The 21050-nt window shown below is 47.2% G+C and overlaps 1 protein-coding gene across 2 annotated transcripts in view; it reads left to right on the top strand.

Moving 5' to 3' along the window:
- The first annotated feature begins 510 nt into the window (after positions 1-510).
- Positions 511-21050, top strand: part of GALNT18 (polypeptide N-acetylgalactosaminyltransferase 18) — a 354502-nt gene continuing 333962 nt past the window's right edge. The window contains exon 1 of one of the 2 annotated variants that reach the window (XM_043580668.1): positions 511-1227. In XM_043580668.1, the coding sequence (XP_043436603.1) occupies positions 993-1227 (235 nt within the window). In that variant the 5' untranslated portion in view covers positions 511-992. The remainder of the gene's footprint in view (positions 1228-21050) is intronic. The other variant, XM_043580669.1, reaches the window with a different exon arrangement.

Raw genomic sequence — 21050 nt, 5'->3', positions numbered from 1 at the left:
GGTTGGAGTGAGGCTATGGAAGAAGTGGATGCCCACGGGGCCTGACCAAGGGCAAGGCTAGTCAGACTATTCTGGCCCATGCTTCCCCGGCCTCTCTGCTTCCCGGCGGCTCAAAAGAGGGACAAGGAGTCGGCCGGCCGGGGAGACCAGAGCAAGAAGCCCCGCTCGAGGGGCGCTGAGCCGCGCGACCCTGCAAAGACCAGAGGTCCCGGCGCAAGAGCAAGAATTCCCCTAGCATTCCCCTAGAGGTGGAATCTGCCGACCTAGGGGCTGAGGCTGGCGGCGCGCCTCTCCGGGAGCCTCGAGGCTGGGGCAGCCCGCGCGGGCGCTGGTGGAAGCTCAGGCGCGTCCCTGGAGGGCGGGAGCCAGGGGCGGCCAGCAGGTGGGGCCCGGGGGCCGGACTCCGCCCCGCGCGCCCACCCTGTTGGTCCGCGGCAGCGCAGCACCGGCCCCTCTCCCGAGCCGGAGCGCGATTGGTGGCGGCGCTTGTCGCTCGGAGGGGGCCGGGCCGCTCTGCTCCGCTGCTTTCCCCGCCGCCGCTGCTGCCGCCGCCGCCGCCGCCGCCGTCGCCGCCGTCGCCGTCCTTCCAGCAGCGCGGGCCGGTCGGACCGCCCAGGCACCCCGCGCTGGCGATGGGAAACGGCGCGGCCGTGGACCCAGGTTGTGGCAAAGTTTCCCCGACGCGCGTATCCGGGCGCGCGGCTGCCGGCCACCCGTGACCGCTTCCAGAAGGGCTAGGAGATTTTTAATTTGGAAAAAATCCACCTCGTTTCCTTTGTCAAGCTCTCTCTCCGGGTGGCCAGCGGCGGGAGCTCCAAACTTGGGCACGGCGGCTCCACCGCAAGCAGCTCCGGCTGTTGGAGGACCTTGGGACTCAGGTGCTCGGGCGCCCAGCGGCCCGGGGCGGGCGAGGGGGTGTGCGCGCGCGGGGGAGTGCCGGCGCGCGGCGAGGAGGGTCCCCCGGGAGCTCTATATGGAGGAAGGAGCCCAGAATGGTGTGCACCAGGAAGACCAAAACTTTGGTGTCCACTTGCGTGATCCTGAGCGGCATGACCAACATCATATGTCTGCTCTACGTGGGCTGGGTCACCAACTACATCGCCAGCGTGTATGTGCGGGGGCAGGAGCCGGCGCCTGACAAGAAGCTGGAGGAAGACAAAGGGGACACCCTGAAGATTATTGAACGGCTAGACCACCTGGAGAATGTCATCAAGCAGCATATCCAAGGTACGGGCGCCCCGGGAAACTTGGGCCGCTCACCAGGCCCCGGAGTGCCCAGCGAGGCGCCGGGTGCGCTGGGGCGGGTGCGCATGTAGCCGGCAGCTGCGGGGTCTGAGGCCGCAGAAGCTTGGGGGGCTGGGTGTGCGCTCTTGCCTGCGTGGGGGACCCTCGCTGTCTGCGGCCGTGCGCGCTTCTCCAGGGCACACGTGTGTGCGCGGGGCTCCACGCGCGGGTGTGTGCAGCTCACTGGCGGTGTGGGGGCGCGCTGCGCACGTGTCCAAATGTGCCCGAGACTCCGGGCTGGTTGCTCGCCGGCTCTCGGGATCGCATACAGGTCCGGCTCAGAGTGTGTACGTGCATGTTTGTGTGTGTATAAGAGAGAGCGGGCGCGGGCAGCCGAGCTCATTTGGTCCCTTGTAAGGGCCCACGGCGAGATGCTCGCGCGGCCCCAGCCTTTGGCATTTAGAACCCACAGGCTGCGGGACAAGCCTGGACTAGGAAGATTGCGTAGACCCAGCCCCAGCCCTGCTGTGCGCCGTCCGTAGGCGCACAGGTCCGTTGGACCTGTAGGGGAAATATGTGGCTGGGGGTGCCGCTTAAACCTATAGCGGTGCCCACCCCCACCACAACCAGCGGGTCCAGGACCCTCTCCAGGAGCAGGTGTCGACTCGTGGAAGAAGCACGGGAGCCTGGAGCTCTGTCCACTGCGGTGGCGCCTCCGCTCAGGACCGAGAGGATCCCCCCTGGGCTGCACCTTCCCCGCGGGGCCGGGCGAAAGCCGTTGCCTCCGGTAGCTCCACTCCCAGGCCCAGGGCATTCCCAGGCCCAGGGAGAGGTTGGGGCGGAGCAGACAGACTCTCGCGGAGTGGTTCTTGAGTCTAAGGCTGCACGAGGTGGTTGCCCTCCATCTAGGCCAGGGCTGGGGTCAAGGGGAGGATGGCGTAAGGGAGCCCTCCCGATGCAACCCTGTCCGATGTACTGTCAGAGGCAGGGGATGGAGAGCTCCCGGCTCCGCGGGGCACTGGTACTGGGTGTGCACACACGCGCGCGTCTCACCCGTTCACACTTCTCTTTTCGTCACCTCCCCACTTCCCCTGCTTTCTACCAGCGTGTGAGCTTCTGAAGGGCAGGGAACCTTGTTCACCTATAAACCTGGCAGGCCAGGCAGACTCTGGGTCCACTACCTAGCAGATCTTGGCAAATATCTAGCTGATGGAAGGCTTTCTCTCCCAGGAGCACTTTCTTTTGTTTACACGTGGGCGTCTGCACCTGCTGCCCCTGCCAGGGTAGAGATAGGCGCTGTGTCCACATTTCCCACGGTAACCCCACATGTCCAGAATAGTTCCTTCCCAGGGGAGGTCCAGGTGAGTGCAGGAGAGGTGTACATATCCCTTGTGCTTTCTAACTAATGACTTCAAAACAAGCTCATGGCTTAGGGACACTTCCCTCGAAAGGAGACTGTTGACAGCTTCTCCTTCATACCTACCTCTGCCTCTCAAACTGGAACTGGGCTTAGCAGACCGATTTATCTATCTGATGGCCCCTGTTGCTGCTGTTTCTTACCTTTTCCATCCTGTAGGTTTGGACTGAAAATTAATCAGCAATAGAAGTACAGTGCTTGCCCCAGGGTGTTTCAGACTGTTCCCAGGGAGACACAAGGCCATACCTTACTTTGACGTTTCCAGTTTGCCCACAGGTTTTGAGAGATTTTCATTCACAGATTCCGCGTGAGTGTGTGTATATATATTCCTGAAAAATGATTCTCTTGTGCTTTCCAGTCTGCTTAGGGAGGAGGTGAGCAAGGTACTGCTTTGGGAAGCAGTGAGGAGACATTGTTAACCCATGAGCTCATCACAGAGTAGCCCCTATCATATTGAATGTGGACCATGTCACATGATTTATAAGGCTCTACATGAAAGTGAGTGCAGTTTTAAAGCTGAAAGGAGCCTTTGTGATTTTGTTCCCAGGAAACCTTATAACTACACATTGTTCGGAACTTTTAAATATATACCTGAAAAAATTGGGAGAGATGGGAAGCAAAGAGAGAACAGGATTCTTAAAACATACGTTGGTCTGGTTCTCTTGGGTATGTGCCCTGACTGTATATTAGGACTCCTGTGGATATTCAGAAATGACCAGGTTCTCAGGACAGAAAGGCGGAAGCCACAGGCTCTAGAGGGTGGGGAAGTGTCGGTGACTTGGGGAAGGCTAGATGGGAGACAGAGAGTGGAGGTGACTTGGTTGGCTGCACCGTGATAGGGTAGTGTGACCAGTGACAGCCCTCCCAGTGGCCCCAGAGCCATCCAGAACTAGGATTCAGGGGATTAAATGAATTTAGAGATCTATGTTTAAGAGGCCTGCAAAGTTTGGGACTGGCCAAGTGCAACTCTTTGGAGGCAGAGGGTAGGGAAGGACATTCAGACCCTGGTACTCAGTGATATAGACTGTTCATGTGTATTCCACGGTTAAGTTTCCTCCAGTTAGTACAGCCTTTTGAGCAATCCAGCTTACTTGTGCTGAGCTGAGGGAGAGGAGAATAAGGGGTAATGATAATGGCTGAAAATTGTATAGCGCCCATTATGTGCCAGGCACTATTCCAAGGGCTTTATGTATATTGACTAATTTAATCATCACAACCCTGTAAAATAGGTAGTATTAACTCCATTTTACAGACAGAGATAAAGACTTGCCTGGGTCACATTACTGATACATGGGAGTTCAGGGATTTGAACCCAGCCCATCTGGCTTCAGGGTCTGTGTTCTTCACCACATACTGTACTGTCTCCTTAGAGGGCCAGCAGCTCACAGGGGAAACAGATCCCCTGGAGTTACTTGATGATGGAAGAGGGTGTCAGAGTTAGAGACTTCAGAAGATGCCCAAGGAATGATGAAGTCAGAAACTGCCCACGTTGAGACTCTTCCATAGGTAAACTCAGAAAGCTCTGGGTTTTGTTTTATTTTATGTTGAGAGGCAGAGGTTACGTTCACTTAAAAAGTGTTGGTGGAATACCCAGGACAGTTCCTGGCACATCCTGTAGAGCGTAGGTGTTGGATAGATGAATGGATGAATGAATGAGTGTATAATGTGGATACCCAGTGCACCGGTTAGTCATTTATGAAAACGTTTCCATTCTCAAACGAATGTTTTGCTTTGGAGCCTTGCTCAGGCTTCTTTTTGCTTTGGAAGGAAAGTTGTCCCGGAAACTGCAAATGTCACAAAATGTTCTGCAGAATGTGTCATAGGCCTTGCAATTAGAAGAGGCTTTGGAGCATCACCCTAGAGGTCTGTTCTAGTCATGACTGAAAAGTTTATTTTCCTCTTGGGGGTTGCAGTGATATTTCATTTTAATTTGTTTTCTGATTGAATGATTTAATTAGATGGTGTTTGGGAATCTCTTGGGAATGTAAATTGCAGTTTTGAAAAAAAATTTTTTTTTTCAAATAGTTGGTAAGCGAGAGGGTGGATAGCTCCAGATTTCAAAAATAGCATCCTGTTGGGCTGGAGATAAGTGTTCGTACAGGTTCACTCTTCGGAGGAGAAAGATGGGATTGCTGGACGTGGTGAGGCTGATGAAGCAGAGGGTGTGTTGAAGGCAGCTTGTGTTTTGGAGAGCTTGGAACCTACTCAGTATTGGTTTCTGTCTTATTTTGGAAGTCCCGTAGAAACTGAAACAGCTTTCTCCTTATCTTTTTCCTTCCTTCCTTCCTTCCTTCCTTCCTTCCTTCCTTCCTTCTTTTTTTAATGTTTATTTACTTTTGAGAGAGAGACAGAGTGTGAGTGGGGGAGGGGCAGAGAGAGAGGGACACAGAATCTGAAGCAGGCTCCAGGCTCTGTGCTGTCAGCTCAGAGCCTGACGTGGGTCTCGAACTCATGAACTGTGAGTTCATGACCTGAGCCGACGTCAGATGCTTAATCGACTGAGCCACCCAGGCGCCCCTCCTTTTCTTGATTAGTATCTTTTTGAATCTGTAAAAGAATGTGCCAATGTTAAAGAAAATAATAAAAAATGTATAAAATTGCCTTTAATTCATTTTACTTTAACACATCTATTTTGCATTTGAGCCTTCCCTTCTAACTTTTCCCATCTGCCTCCGTATTTAAAAAAAAAGGTGTAGTCATGGTTTGCATGTAATTTCATATTTCACCTTTTTTCAGCTTGTTTTTTGTTAGAAGTATTTTTTCATGTTTGCTACATAGTATATTGATTCAGTCTTTATTTGTTGGAGATCTAATATGTGCCAGGTAGCACAGTGGAGAGGTGACATTGGATATGACAGTAAATCAAGACACTCCCGGACCCTGCCACTGTGGACTTGTTTTTAAAGAACAATAGATTCCCTCTTATTCAATATAGTTGGGCTTTAAGGTAGTTAATTGAAAAACTGAGTGAAGAAGAGAATAAAACAAAATAGTGCATATCTGCATTAAGTATTTTATTTTCATTTTATTTTTGAATATTTTGTACATTCATTTGCCAGCCTTTTGATGTTAAGGCCAAGGCTCGTCATTGGGCGGGGCGGCGGGAGCCTTTCTGATCTTCTTCCTTGCATAAGCCACTTACATAATGTGCTGTTTTACAAAGACTGATCTCTACTTCTGTTTCCTTTAAAATTCATTGAGAACTTGAAGATGCTTATGAAGCAGCCTCTGTGTAGTAGCCTGAATTTCTACGACTTTTGCCTCATCCTTCGCAGTGATTTTGCTCACATGCAATTTGAGTGCTATTTCAGTGACTAGCTTTATAAAGTCTTTGCAAAGCAGTTAAATTAATTTTCTTAGAAACAACAGTTCTCATCTTTTTAGCAGTCATATTCCATTGGTTTCCAGAATATGTAATTAAATTAAATTATTCTGTTACAATGACAAGTACCAAAGGTAAAAACACATTTGGGAACAAACCCAGAGGACTGTTGGTAGCCAAACAACTCAGCCCTGAGCTGGAGATGTGAGTGGGGGCGGGAGAGAAAAGCTGACACAGAAGGACAAAGGCATCCTGGGGCTGGTTTCCCAGTGGGATTGAAAGCATGCTTCATTAGGAGAGGTGACAAACCAGAGGGTTCTTAAAGAGAACTTGTACTGTATTTTTAATGACTGCATAATATTCCACCATCGGTATAACCATTATTGATTTAACCACTTCCCCATTACAGAACATTGGCTTTTCCACTACAATCAATGCAGAAATGAACATATCCACCTCATTTTTCTTCTTTTCAACTATCTTTAAGGATCTATTTCCAGATGTGGGATTACTACGGACTCCAAGAGTAGGAATAGTTTAATGAACGATTGTTGTTAAAATCTTGCTACACAGCCACTTGCAATGTATTCTTGTACCAGTTTCATGGAACCTGGCCAGCATTGGTGGTATCATTTAACTTTTTCTGGGCAAAGGTAATCACTGTTAAGTGTTCTTTTGATGTGTACTCCTTTGATTACTGTAGAACTTAATAACTGCCCCCCCACCTCCCCCTGTTACTTTCACCTTGTATTAGTGTCTTTTGCCAGTTTTTCTCTTGGGATGTCAGGTTTTGTGATTTGTATATTATATATATGTATGGTATATTTACATAGATCACTAGTTATACACACACACACACACACACACACACACACGGCCTGTATTCTATATTATGTACATATTTTTTGCTTTACATAGATGACTTAGGGCAGTAGTTTTCATACTGTGGCCCCAAGCAGCCCCAGGCTTCTGGAAGGTTGGATCTGGGACCTGACAAATAAAAGGGTCAACTGAAGTCTCCTGGACCCCTCCTGCACCCACATGCTCTCCTCCTCGCAGCCAGTGTATCTCCTCCTTCACATGCCTTATATTTGGTGTTCTATAGAATGTTTTATTTTTTAAAAGGCTGTGCTTTTTTTTATAAAGAAAAGGTTGAAAATCACTGTTTTGGGAGAAAAAGGCCTGACTATTACATTTTTGTGAGGGATGATGGTAGCATAAAGAATTCAAGAGAGTAAACACATCTGAAAGGAAATTGAATTCCTGGGTAGTGTTTTTATAATACCTATTTACCCTTCTGAATACCATGATTAATAATGTATTACATTATATGGCTAATTTCTAAATCCATTATCTTACTTCAGTGAGTCAAGATCATCCCAACAATGGGAGAAATGGATTATTAACTGCTTTTTGTTTCCTAAAAGTTTGTTAGGCATATTATATGCATATTAATGTATATTAGGTCACTAAAAACAGGTTGCTTGCTCTGATTACAAACCATTTGTGGTCCCTAAAAGTCAGAAAATGTCCTAGGTCTGGATGTGGGGAGATATTTTTTTTGTCCCTTGTAGCTTCTGGATGTCACCTAGAATTGGCTGGTGTCCTTCTCATCTGATCCCTGACTTGGCATGGTTGTGAAGAAGAGGATATGATGTTTTCTGAGTGCTTGTGGGGTTTAGTTGAGGAAAGGGTGTCATTTAAATAGTAAAGCTATTTTTCCTTCAGAATGAACTATGGCGTGTGAAATTATATTAGTAACAGTGATTGATATTTTGAGAGTGCAAGAGCAGGATTTAGAAGTTGGGCCCAATTACCTTTATTAATAGCCCCAGACCGCATCTTCATGGAGTTGGGAAACCTTGCCAAAGAATACAACTTTTTTCCCATGGCCAAAGAATTCTCATTTTTATCCACAAGTGTGTAGGCTGTAAAATAAATGAATTCCACATTCTTTCCCACTCACTCGACATAAATTGTTATTTGCCCTTGATAAGTAGGTTGATGTAGAATCTCAAGGAGAATTCAGAATGAAATGTGGGAGAACCACAGTCTGGTTTCCTGGTCTGTGAGGGCCTTGAAGGTCAGCTGCAGTCACTTGGGCTATGCCGGTCTGTGTTTTTCCAAAGGTATTTATAGGATTCAGAGCCACATACAAGGTTACTGGACCATCTTCGTTACCATCCTGTAGAATTTCTGACTTCACTTCACTTGGGAAGCCAAATGCCTTGGGGCCATTGCCTTTTGGAGGCTTGAGGGTCTCTTTAGGATTGTTGCCCTTTTTCATTACTTGGGTCGTGTCCAGGAGTCTAGGAGAGATGGCTGCCCTGTGGAGAAGCATATAGGAAGGCAGTCTAGTAGGAGGTGATGCTGCGCAGAAGGTTCTTTGTGGGAAGCACCAGGCTGAATGAGTGATGAATGTGGCCAGAAGGCAGTAAGATGGGATTTGGGAAGAAAGAGGATCACACATAAAGATAGAGGGGCAGAAGCCCATAAATGTGAGACGGGCAACCGCAACAGAGTGCAAGGGGTGGAGGGGGCTAGGTCTGCTGGTTCATGATCCAGATGAAATGAGTGTTGCCCTCACTTTTCATGCTGGCCTTGAATGTCTCTCCGGCGCTGGGGGTCCTTGAGTTGGGTAGAGATTTGATTATTCCATGGTGCCTACAATTACCAGCTTATCAAATCTCAGTCTGCCTTTGGGGGTGGAGCAGCTCCGTTCCACAATGCAGTGTGTGAGTATGGAAGCGCTGAATGTTTTCCTTCTCCTCACACGCATGCCTTCACATGCAGGGCACACGCCCCAGGGTGGGGCCAGGATGGAGCATGTCCCTACACGGTGCACACATTCTCACTCTGTCCTTTTTCCTCCCACTCAAGAAGCGGATTAGTATGCAAGAGAGTGTGATAACCTTGAAATCCCTTCAACTTACTAGTTAAACTTAATCATTCGTATGTTTTGGTATTTTAGTTATTGTTAACGACCAATCACTGTACAACTGTTCCAATCTAAAATTTGTTGTGGTAGTAATCGGGAACAACTGCTGTCCTGGAGTCCTATTTGTGGGGCTGTGTACTTTTTATGGACCCAGCTGAGTGCAGCCAACTGGAACTTTAAGCAAGAGGATTCCTGATTATATGAACACTAACGCTTGGGTAGTTTTGCTGGCTACACGATTATGTCTTTTTCTTTTCTCTTAAAAAATTTTTTTGTAATGTTTGTGTATTTTTGAGAGAGAGACGGAATGCGAGTCAGGGAGGGAGGGAGAGAGAGAGAGAGAGAGAGAGAGAGAGAGAGACAGAATATGAAGTAGGCTCCAGGCTCTGAGCTCTCAGCACAGAGCACGTGGGGCTCGAACTCACAAACTGTGAGATCATGACCTGAGCCGAAGGCAGGTGCTTAACCGACTGAGCCACCCAGGGGCTCCTCCTCCCCCCTCCCCCCACCTCCTGCCGACTACAGGATTATAGACTAAAATATATTGCTAGGACAAATCGTTCTAGTGGGTATGGGGTTCTGATGTAGCTGTTTCACTGCCCATCATTCACCATCAGTTTTGTGAAGGCTTGCTTTTCAGAGATGAAACTGCCCTTAATGAAGCTTTGTGAAAGTCCTAAGTGTGCAGTCCCAATGAGACTGTGACAGGCTCTCCGTATGAGGCCACTGGTGAAATGGTGTTAGAGCCAGCAGATGGTTCTCTGGGCTACGTTTTGTTACTGCTTCTCTTCAGGAGTTCACAAAGTACTGTGTTTGGGAAGATCCAGAAGAGTGGTATCTGTACCCCTCTCCTTGGGACAGATGAGAACAATGAAAAATGATGTCTGAAGAGGAGGCTTAGGGCCACCTCTTTAGAATAGCCATTGTCCAGAGTTTAAGACAGAGGTGCAGCCCTGTTTAAGATTGCTGAGTATTGCATTTTAAGCCCTGGTGACTTGTTTGCTTTGCCCATCCATCTCTGTGTCCTGGGATGGACCTTTTTTTTTTTTTTTTTAAATTTTTTTTAACGTATTTTTTAAATTTATTTTTGAGACAGGGAGAGACAGAGCATGAACAGGGGAGGGTCAGAGAGAGGGAGATACAGAATCTGAAACAGGCTCCAGGCTCTGAGCTGTCAGCACAGAGCCCGACGCGGGGCTCGAACTCACGGACCGTGAGATCATGACCTGAGCTGAAGCCGGACGCTTAACTGACGGAGCCACCCCGGCACCCCTGGGATGGACCTTTAAAGGCCATTGAGATCCCAGATAAATGGGAAGGTAATTCAGGGACCTGGGCAGGACAGGATTTGAATCCTGGACCCATAAGTGTCAGGTTAATAGCCTCTGGGACTTTAGGAGAACAGTACCAAAATTGCTTGAGCCAATGAATATAAGAGTAAGAAAGCTAAGAGGGGATTTGAAGCTTCAGAAGTGACAAATGAGAATCCTAGCCAAACCCTTGGCTTATTTTAAGAGCAACAGGCATATCAAGTATTGAAGATTGATTATATCAGGAGGCATGGAGAAAGAGAACTCCTGTGTGGCAAGGACTGGCCTAGATGCTGTCCATGCAAGGTTGCTTTTTACCTTTGCAACATGGATGGAGAGTTTTAGAGGTGAGGACAGTTAGACATAGACACTTAGAGAGTTTGCTCAAGGCCACACACTGGTACGTGGTGGAGACAAGAAGGGAACTTTCTAACATATATGCTCCCTACACAAGAAAAAGAAGAAGGTGAAAATCACAGAGAGAGGACCAGGAGATCATTCTGTTGGAGACTGTGTTCAAGTGTAAGCTCAGAGGCCTCAGGGCAAGTGGGGGGACTGGTGGGGGTGGGGTGCCAGGCAGGTGGCTTGGTCTGTCCTTATGTAGGTGAGGAGCCTCAAGGTTGGGTGCCAGAGGCGGAGGCCTCGCTCTGGAAGGGTGAGCAAGGTGCTGCTCCAGAAGCTGTGGAGAGCCCTCTCTCTTGGATCATTGTGGATCTACTAGGAACATCATAAGCCCCCAGGAACTTGTCCTGCAGGACAAGCAGAAGGTGCCCCCGGCAAGCTAGAGCTCATTCCAATTCCACGTGGGACTAGAGAGCGCTCACTGTGTGCCAGGCGCTATGCTGAGTGCTTTCCTGTCCATTGACAGAGTCGTGTGTCTTCTGGGGTGATCAACTTGTCCCGTTTGCCCAGGACTTTCCCTGGGCATTGTTTTGTTTTTTAATTAATTAATTTATTTTGAGAGCGAGAGAGCATGAGTGCGTGTGAGTGGGGGAGGGGCAGGGAGAGAGACAGAGAGAGAGAGAGAGAGAGAGAGAGAGAGAGAGAGATAAAGAGAATCTCAAGCAGACTCCTCTGTCAGTGTAGAGCCTGAATGCAGGGCTCGAACTCACAAGCAGTGAGATCATGACCTGAGCTCGCATCAAGAGTCAAACGCTTAATAGACTGAGCCACCCAGGTGCCCCAGGACTTTTCCTGTTTTAAAACTGTAGTTCCTGGCTCCAAGGAAGCCCCTTGAACCGGGGCAAACCTGGATGGTTGGTCATCCTTATCTTCTCACACTGTTAAATTCTGTTTAATGGCAGCTCCTAGCATCAGGGCAAAAATAGCCCTTGTGATTGCACCCTATCTGTGTCTTCTGGTCTCTGCTCTTGAACGTTGACTTTGTCCAAGAGTAGTAAAGAGGACAGTGAGGGTCCCAGCAGCCCCTGCCCCATTCTCTCTGCCCACACAGGCTGCCTCCTCTCTCCTTTGTTATTCCTCCCGCCTTGGCACTCTGTTTTTTAGCTGTCTGAGCCTCTTAGGATTTGGAAAGGAAAAAACAATTGCTGTAAAGGAAAGCTCTAATAAAGTGGTTTGGGCACAAAACATCAGCAGCTGTTTATTTGCCCAAAACAGTAGGAGTCTGTATTAATAACCTTGTGAGTTATATGCTGGGAAGTTAAAAGTAAGCAAAAATCTTACTTGAGACCCGCAAATGTGCCTTTATTCCTTTATTGAACTAATCTCTCTTCCTGTTTATGCTGGTGACATTTTCTATTATCCATGTGGAAGATCCTTCTTGATATTCTGCTCCAGATTTATTTAGCTCTGCCTTGGTTAGGGTCCCAGAGCTGAGGGGTTTTCTGGTTTCTTTTTATTGCAGTTATGATGCTTGGTGTTTATGTGGTTCCCACCTCAAAGGATCTTGGCCAACGGGACAGGCGTTGTCTAATTAATCATCATAATATTTCCCTGATGGGACAGAAGGAGCCACAGAGGAAAGGGGGGGGGTTGGTGATATATGTGTGGGAGAGGCTTTAGACCTGCCTCTCAGTTCAAGGGCTTGGAACAGTGAGTCTTTTAACATTTTGGTTTCTTCCACATCTAAATCTCAGCTTAATAATAAACTGATCCTCTGATTTGCTTTATTTTCTAAAAGACTGTTTGGAGGAAAGTATACGTTGTAGGGATTATGATGTAGACCCTCCAAGTCTATAATTGGGCTAGGCTTTTTTAAAAAAAATTTTAATGTTTATTTATCTTAGAGAGAGAGAGAGAGAGAGAGAGAGAGAGAGAGAGAGAGAGAGAGAAACCAAAGCAGGCTCCAGGCTCTGAGCTGTCAGCACAGAGCCCAATGTGGGGCTCGAACCCACAAACTGTGAGATCATGACCTGAGCTGAAGTCAGATGCTTAACCGACTGAGCCACCCAGGTGCCTGGGCCAGGTTTTTAAAAAAATATTTTACTAGAATCTGGAGATTTATATTCGAGGGGAAATGTAATGGGAAGTGGATACAAGAGACTTTTATCAAAGATTCAGAAGTTGGAAAAAGAAACCAGTGAGGAAGTGTTGTAGAAATAGGCCTGAAGTTGTCTGGAGAAGAGATGGGAGGAAGAAGAGAATTAATGTTTGTTGAGCATCTCTTGTGTGCTAAATGCTTTGCATGTGTTACATTACTTTAACCTTGTAAGGAACCTTGTGGGATGCTGTTAGTGCCATTTTACAGATGAGGAAATCCAGGCTCAGCAACTGTAGTTAACTTTTCCAAGATTATGTGCTTACTAAGAGGTAAAACCCCATTACTTTGCTAAGCCCCTTAGTAATAGGTCAGGGATCCTCTTGTTTTTCTGCTGTAGCGATGCTGATCAAGAGAAAAAAAGCTTATCCCTTACTTTCAGCAGAAAGGTTGCAGATGAGAGTGGAAGAAAGATTCATGACAGAAGCAAGGCCTTGAGATGGGTTACCAAGTGGCTGTTTTGCTGGTATCCTTCCCTGGAGACACAAGAGGATGCCTGTGCCAGGAGCTGGCCGGGACTGAACACTCAGGGAAGCTGAAAGAGGCTCCAGGGCATGGCCCTTTGAAGCCAACAGTATCATTTTTTTTCAGGAGAGGACTTAGTGTGAGCAAGCCCATCTCCACCACTCACTCAAACCTAAGGTTTTTGGGGGTCCTCCAGGCTCAGGGCATGGGATCGGGTGGGGGACCATGGAGGGGACTGGTGCACACAAAAGAAACAGCAGACATGTCCGAGTTTGCCAGGAACTTCCCATTTAATTGAGGAAATGGAATATTCAGGTAAAGTGGATATAACGGTGGGCCCCTAGCTCTGTGGGCAGATATAGGAGGTGGACTCCAAGGCTGGCATTAGTTTGGATCCTGGCAGGGTGCCAGCAGTTGGGGGTGGGGCATGAGATGGTTGGGAGAAACTGCAGACCTGCTTCCAAGTTCCTATTCTTCCCCACTATGATTGGGAATTTGACAGTGACCTGATACGTACTCCTGCTTTCTGTTGGTCACATGCTCAGATCCTTCCCTTCCATCATCCAACCAACATTTATTGAGTGCCTAGCAAGTGCTGAGGGTACATCAGTGGAACAAAGACAAAAATATAAAGGAGTTGTAATTAAATGAGATGATCAGGAGCTGTCCTGTCAGCAAGGATGTGAAGAAAGTTAGGTGTGAACTCTGTCTGGGGGAAGAGATTTCGAGGTGGAGGGAACAGTGTAAAAGCCCTGGGGTAGGAATGTGCCTGGTGTGTTTGAGGAACCGTGGGTTAGCTAGTGTGGCCAGAGCAGAGTGATTATGGAAGAAAGGGGTGGGGGATGAGGCCAGAGGAGTGCTGGTTGGAGAGCAGATTGTGCAGGCCTTGTAGGCCACTGTGGGAGAAACGGGGAACTATGGGCAGGGGTTAGCAGAGAAGCCCAGCTTTTAAAGGCATCAATCCAGGCTGTTCTGTGGCTACTCCCTGAGCACTCTGCAAGGGCTTGACTCTGTGCCAGGCATGTCAGGAGATGAAAAAATATATATGACGTGGTTCTTTCCTTTAAGAAGCTCATAATCAGGCCTAGAAGACAATACAAGAAACCGTTGAAGATCTTTTGCAAGCTAACTAGTGTAATGAGGGTTAAAATGGAATTCTAGAAGAGTGCATCATCAGAACGGACTTCCTGGAGGAACTGGGGCTTATGACACATCTCGGAAGAATGAGGAGGATTAAGAGGAGTGGAGCAGGGAAGATCTGGAGAGGGTAAGCTCAGATCTTAACCAGCAGTTACCTGCGCCTCTCATTTAATGTGGGGAAAAGCATGCAGGCAGTCAGTGGCTGGAATCGGTGCTGCTGTTTTCAGGGTGGGTGACCTTGGGCAAGTCTCTTCGCTGTCCTGTGCCTCAGTTTCCCCAGCTGTAGAAAGGAGGGCGGTTGCTCCCTAAACACTGTGGGATTGTTGTGCTGATGAAATGAGATGCCATGCGGGAAAGCACCCCCACCCTGCCTGTCATGGAGCAGGCATAGGGGCAGGAAGCACATTCTTTTCTTCAGGCTTCCTTCTTTCCCTCTTTCCTTCATTTCCACTATCTTTCCTTCTTGGAGCTCACATAGAAAACACGATCAGGAATGTATTTTCTGGTTGTAATGCCTAGAATAGCAGATTTGAAGCCCATTTCAGTGCCATTAGACATGATGTGTATGCTAAGACTTCCCCAGTTACATCTAGCCTGAGAAGGTCAGAAGTGAGATGAGAGGGGAGCCCGAACTAATGCTAACACTCAAGTGTCTCCGTCTGACTTGCCTACTTCTCTGAAATTCTAAGCCTGCCAGCCTGGGGACCTGCTCCTGTTTGTAGAGAAATATTTGTTTTGTAAAACCCACTTGGCATTGCAGTGGGCAGCAGACCATGTCAGGAATGTGCTATGTTTGTAGGAAGCTTGGCTGGTGGGAGAATTATGCAAGGTGCCCAGTTACCTGGTCAGAGTCTCATTTCCCCAGTGATGGATGGGAAGGACTCTCCCCGATGACGGAAGGAGAGTCTCCTTAAGGAGAGACTTGGGTTTTTGTGTGTGTGTGTTTTGACCTGCTGACAGAATTGCAGTCACGTCAGCCTATCTTCCCGCCAGGGTGAATTTGATTTAATTCCAAGCAACGTGACTTATAATTTTGATTGCAGGCAGGAAGGTGTGATTTAAGACAATTGTCAGGGAGACTCAATTTAATCTTTTCTTTCTACCCCCTCTGCAAAATGTGTATTTTGTTGTGTGATATAATTTTAATATACATTCTTTACAACTCAGGATAGATGTAGTTTCACATCAGGAAGCTCCACTCTACATTTTTTTTTTCTTTTAGTACTTAACTATTTAAAGTGCTTGTGAAAAAGATTCTAGTGACAGCAGAAAACTGAGGGATGGTTTTGCTTTCTTACTAGAGAGAATTGTAATAAATAACTATGAAACCTCCTGGGCGATTGCCATTTCTTGATTAGCAGGGAGTGTTTGGGTCACAGAAAAATAATTGTTGTATTTACCTAAAACTGTACAGTTGTGAATCTTAAGTGTTTTTCAACAACATACAGTTGTTTTAGCAACACAGGCATAAGGATTTTTGAGTCTGTAATTACTTTCAAAGTACAGAAAGTTGCCTTGATTTTTATAAATTGAGAATTAAATGTCTTATTTCACCCTGCTCCATATTAGGAATGTATGGTATTGTTGTACAGCTCAGTGCAGCCCTTCCCTCTTTCCTCATCTATTAGCAAAGAAGGCTGAGATTTCTCAAGTTGTATCTCAGTTGGGAATGCTCTAGCCTGGTAAAGATCTAGAAAGATCTTTACTTAGAATCAGAGTATGCTAGAGCCCAGAAGTAACAGCACCCACACCCTCAACCTGTTTGCTGAGGGATCCAAGCCCCAGTACAATTTGGTGACTGTACTGGCGGCCCTCCCCTGGGCCCTGGAGACTTTGGGATGGGGATGGAGAGGTCTGAATCAAGTCTAGAAAGTTTCCCTCTACATCCTTTTACTTCTTTCAACCTCAGAAGAAGCTTCTGCAGTGGGAAAATAAACCCTTGGTTATATATTCTCAGATGAAGCCAGATGCTTAAGGGACAAGGGATGGATAGATTTCCTTAGATGGGGTCTGAGGGGATCCCTTAGTCCCCTCTCTGTGGCCTGAGTGCCTGGGGCTGGCACTCTACTGCCTGGGATCATCTTAAGGATCGAGGACACGGCTGTTAGCAGGACCTGACTTCGGTTCCCAGCAGTACGTGGCAGCTCCTGGAGATGCGACCTCTATACTGGGAGCAGACTTCTTCCCAGCTTTCCAGATCCCAGTGGTGGTGCCCATGAAGGAGGGGCAGAGATTTTACATCAGGAAGAGGAAATGAGAGAAAATTGACACTTATCGGTCACTGACTAGATGTTTGGCACGGTTTAATTCACCTCATCTTATATAAGCTTTAAAATAAGCTTGTGAAATCATTAGCCCCATTTTATAGATGAGAAAGTTGTACCGTACTGTAACGATTAATCTGCTTTTCTCATTACACTCTGGGTTCCTTGAGGGTGGACAGAGTCCTAATTTTTCCAATTTCCTGTTTGACACAGTGGCAAGCATGTAGTTGGGGCTAAGTAGGAATTTGTTGAGTGACTGAATGAATAAATAAGCAGGCCTGCCTGAAACCACTTAGTAAGAACATTCATAGCCAGGTATCTGGCTTCAAAGCTGTCTGGAAGGGAGGCCAGGGGACTGAAGAACTGATTCTCATCCCTCCAGGCTTAGGGGTGGCTTGCACGAGGCTGTCTCAGGCTGTGTCCTCCTTCTGGGTCAGGGACAGGAAAACACGCATTTCTGGGGTCTCTTTCAAGGCACCTCACAGCTCATACTGCCCTAGCAAGGTTTAATCAAAGGGAAGCAGCAGCTCAGTAGAGTGTGTGTGTGTGTGTGTGTGTGTGTGTGTGTGTGTGTGTGTGTGTATGCGCGCACAAAATGTGCTTTCCTGCACCGAGATCCCCCAGGAATCAGCTGGTGAGAGGAGTGTGAAGCCTTCAGGGGACCCTCGATATCTTTATTTTAATAAAGCTGTCACTTGTGGTCACTTTCAAATGGAAGCAATCTTGTAGGTACAGAAGGGGAAAAACAAACCTGCACCAAAAAGTGGAGAAAAATGCCAGAAAAGATGTAGCTGAACAGGGAAGCTCTGCTTCAAAAGGAGGGACAGAGTTGGGGTCACTTAAATGGATACCTAGAGAGCCCATAAGAAGTTGAAAGCATAGCTTAATTTCTAAGAAAGGATCAAGAATTCCTCGGGGCCCTAGGAGCTAAGGGAAAGTTGGCCTTTGGCTTCCCAGTCCAAGTGGCAGCAGCTTGGGCTCCTGTCCACGCCGAGGCCTGTGAGAACCTCGCAATGGATCCCACCATCTTGAGGTGGCTTTTGGGTGACGGTAGTAAGTTGGGACCAGCTCTTCCCACACCCAGGAGGGAGGTGGCAGCAACTGTCTGCCTAGAGGAGGAAGAATTCTTAGAGGGGGCCACTCTGGACTCAGGAGGGCGTTTTCTCTACCTGCGCTGTCGCAAGTCCTTGGGCACCGAGGGTGGAAGTTGGTGTGGTAGCGGAACTAGAAATTGGGCAGGCTGATCCTCTTGGTTCCCTGGTGGCCACCTGTGGAATAACACCCCCCATGGGTGTCAGTTTGGGTTGGGACCCGTAGGCCCTTCACAGCGGCCCCGCGCACCTTCACCCACCTGCTGCCGTCAGCAGGCCCACCCAGGAAGAAGGTTCTTCTCTGACTTGGCCCACTGGGACAGAGCAGCCCATTAGCAGGAACCACAGAGTACTGTGATTTTTCTTTTCCTATTATTCCCTGATATTTTCAATTTGAAAAGAATCATTTAAACAGTAGGGTAGAACAGGGCGTAGTAGACATAGGGGAAACATGGAAAATGTCATTTAAAAATGACTATTCCATTCTTTGTTACCTCAGCAGGCAGATGGCTGCCTCACCTTTTGCCCACGGCCAGGAGCAATAGCCTGATGGGTCAGCCGAGGAGAGCAGTGATTTTATTTTTCTTTTCATTTCAAACAGATTGTGTAGCCCTTGGGGTGTGGGAGACCGGTGGAATGAAACTCTGGGCTGGGAAACTAATTATGCCTCCCTGCATGGCTGAGCTAGTTAATACCAAACTGTCATTGAGGCTGATTCTTCCCTGGGGCAGAAAAGCTTCCCAAATTCCTTATCTCTTTCTCTTTGCCTTGGGAGTGGAGGCCTTTTGGTTTTTGCCAGCTTGAGAGGACAGGAACAACGTTCAGGAAGCTTCTGGAATCTCTGAAATGGTGCTCTGGGTTCTGGTTCTAAACATGCCCTTCTGATACACAGCAGCCTTACCTCTACCAGCTCAGATGAGGTGCTGAGTTTTAGTCAGATAAACTTGGTTCAAATTCTGGTGTGCCACTCATTGGTATGATGTTGCCAGAGGCCGTCCAGAGTGTCTAGGACCGTGAACAGATTGCATGTCCACCCCTTCCCTCCCCACTCCCCGGTAATGTGGGCTCAACGACAGGTCACCTGAGTAGTAAGCCTGCCTCACTTTACTGATCCTAAAACTGGGACCCAGCCAGGTATATGGCATGGTCAGGATGGTGTCACCAGTGGAGACCACACATGATGACAGACAATCAGAAATTCAATAATCTTTTTAAATGGAGTTTTAACTTATTAAACACACCAATGCACTTCCTTGAAAACTGGTCACACATATATGACTAAGACATATTTATTCAATCTATAGATACTAAACTCACTATGCTTTGCAATAGCTCTGACTCGAGTACTTTCTGCCCTCTTCCCCCCATTCTGGAGATCTGTGGCTCATAGTCCATGTAGTCCCCAGCTAGCCAGGTGTCTCAAATTGCAGTGGATCCAATAAAATCTATGAGTCTTTTTAAAGACAGAAAAAGGATTTTAAATATTGGGTAGCAGCATTTAAAAATATAGCCTTTGTGTCAATGTGAAGATCATGAATATTCAGTTTGTACACAATCTTGAGCAATTAGACAGATGCATATTTCCAGGGAGGGTGTGTTATCCTGATGGCTGAGGGGATTGGGGCTGTCTATCATTTCAAAACCAGATTTCCCTGGTGACTTCAGAGTCTGATTTTAAGAACATTTGGGAATGAAGTGTCAGAGACAGCCCTATTAACTTTCCCCAACTTTGCCAGGCTGCATTCCCCTTGCCTACATTCATAGATCTAGGCTTTAGCTGAGAAATTCCCAAGTTGCCCAAGAGAGAAAAGTAGATTCTGAATGCATAGGTGATGGCTGATTCAGAGTTGAAACAAAGCAGCCCATTTCCAGCCTTGGAGGATGGGTGTTCCATGGCAAGACTTAGTCTTGGCTGCTGGTGTTTTTTTCTTTAGAGCCTAGTGCCTCCATGTTAAATCCCTATTAGAATTAATTGATTGTCTTTGGAGAAGCACCAAATGCAAGTTGAGATGGTTGATGGGAAGACATGGCTTAGAACTGTCCCCTTTCAAAGGAGACTTTGTATTAGCCAGGAATCTAGCTGTCCAGGAGAACCAGAGTTTTAGCAATTATATATCCCCAGATTTTCTGGGGCAACACATTTTCACATATTCTGATCTGTTGTCCCCAGAAACCGTATAAATGAATTGTAAATTCTAGTATTTCCAACATTTACTGCCCTTCTGTTTCCCGTACCTGGAAGCTGTACAAAGCCCTTGCCAGAGCACATGTCCCTTATTTTTAATTTAGAAAATACGGCTACAGTGAAGTAAACAGAGCACTGGTAAATGGAGCCAGCTGTTTCCTCAATCAGTCTTTTTTTCAGTGCAAATCATGTGGGGTTAGGAGAAGCACTTTAGGGATGGCAGTATGAGGAGCTCTGTGGATCCTTTCCCCAGTGATACAAACATAACTGGTGAAAATGATTTTATTATTTTTTTCTTTTTCTTTTCTTTTTTTAAAATTTAAATCCAAGTTAGCTAACGTATAGTATAATAATGGTTTCAGGAATAGAATTGAGTGATTCATTACTTAATTTAACACCCAGTGCTCACCCCAACAAGTGCCCTTCTTAATGCCCAACACCCATTTAGCCCACCCCCTCCAGTAACCCTCAGTTTGTTCTCTGTCTTTAAAAGTCTCTTATGGTTTGCCTTCCTCTCTGTTTTTATCTTATTTTTCCTTCCCTTCCTCTATGTTCATCTGTTTTGAAAATTATTTAAAGAACCCCAGCCATTTAAAGTCTCTGAAAGTTGTTCTGTGTGCATACATGAAATGGAGAAATACTTATTCAAGAAAATCTACTAAACCTCAGTTAGAACAGCAACACTGTGGCTTTTGAGACATGATCCTGCTCCCCCTTTGAACTCCAGTTCACAGACAGAAGCTGTTCTCTGGGTATATGTGGAAAAGATTGGGTTTCCTTTTCCTCCTAGCTCCTATTCTAGGGCTATAGTTTCTCTTCAGGAGGCACAGGCCACTGCATTTCTCATCTCTTCCAGCTCTGTGTTGCAGAAGCTTTATTACATGCAAGCATGGCTAAGTCTGGGGCTGCTTTCTGCCACCCAACTCCCTCTTGTAGGGTAGAAACTCTACCCCAGGCCAAGAATACTGGGTTGTAATCACCACCATCCCAGCTCACACATAAAGTGAAGTTTCCATGCCAGGAGTGGCTGTTCAAGAAGACCAGTGGCTACTATCTCCACCCAGCACCACACACATAGAGCAGGCATGTCACTCTGAGAGAATCAGGCTGTGGTTCCCACCGCCCCTAGCTCCAGAGCAGTGGTACAGAGATTCTGCCTAGGAGAAGAGGCAGGCTAGAAGAACAGAGTTCTATCGC

Source organism: Prionailurus bengalensis, chromosome D1 (assembly GCF_016509475.1).
Source record: "Prionailurus bengalensis isolate Pbe53 chromosome D1, Fcat_Pben_1.1_paternal_pri, whole genome shotgun sequence".
In the NCBI taxonomy this organism is placed as follows: Eukaryota; Metazoa; Chordata; class Mammalia; order Carnivora; family Felidae; genus Prionailurus; species Prionailurus bengalensis.
This window is presented reverse-complemented; position numbering and strand designations above follow the sequence as displayed.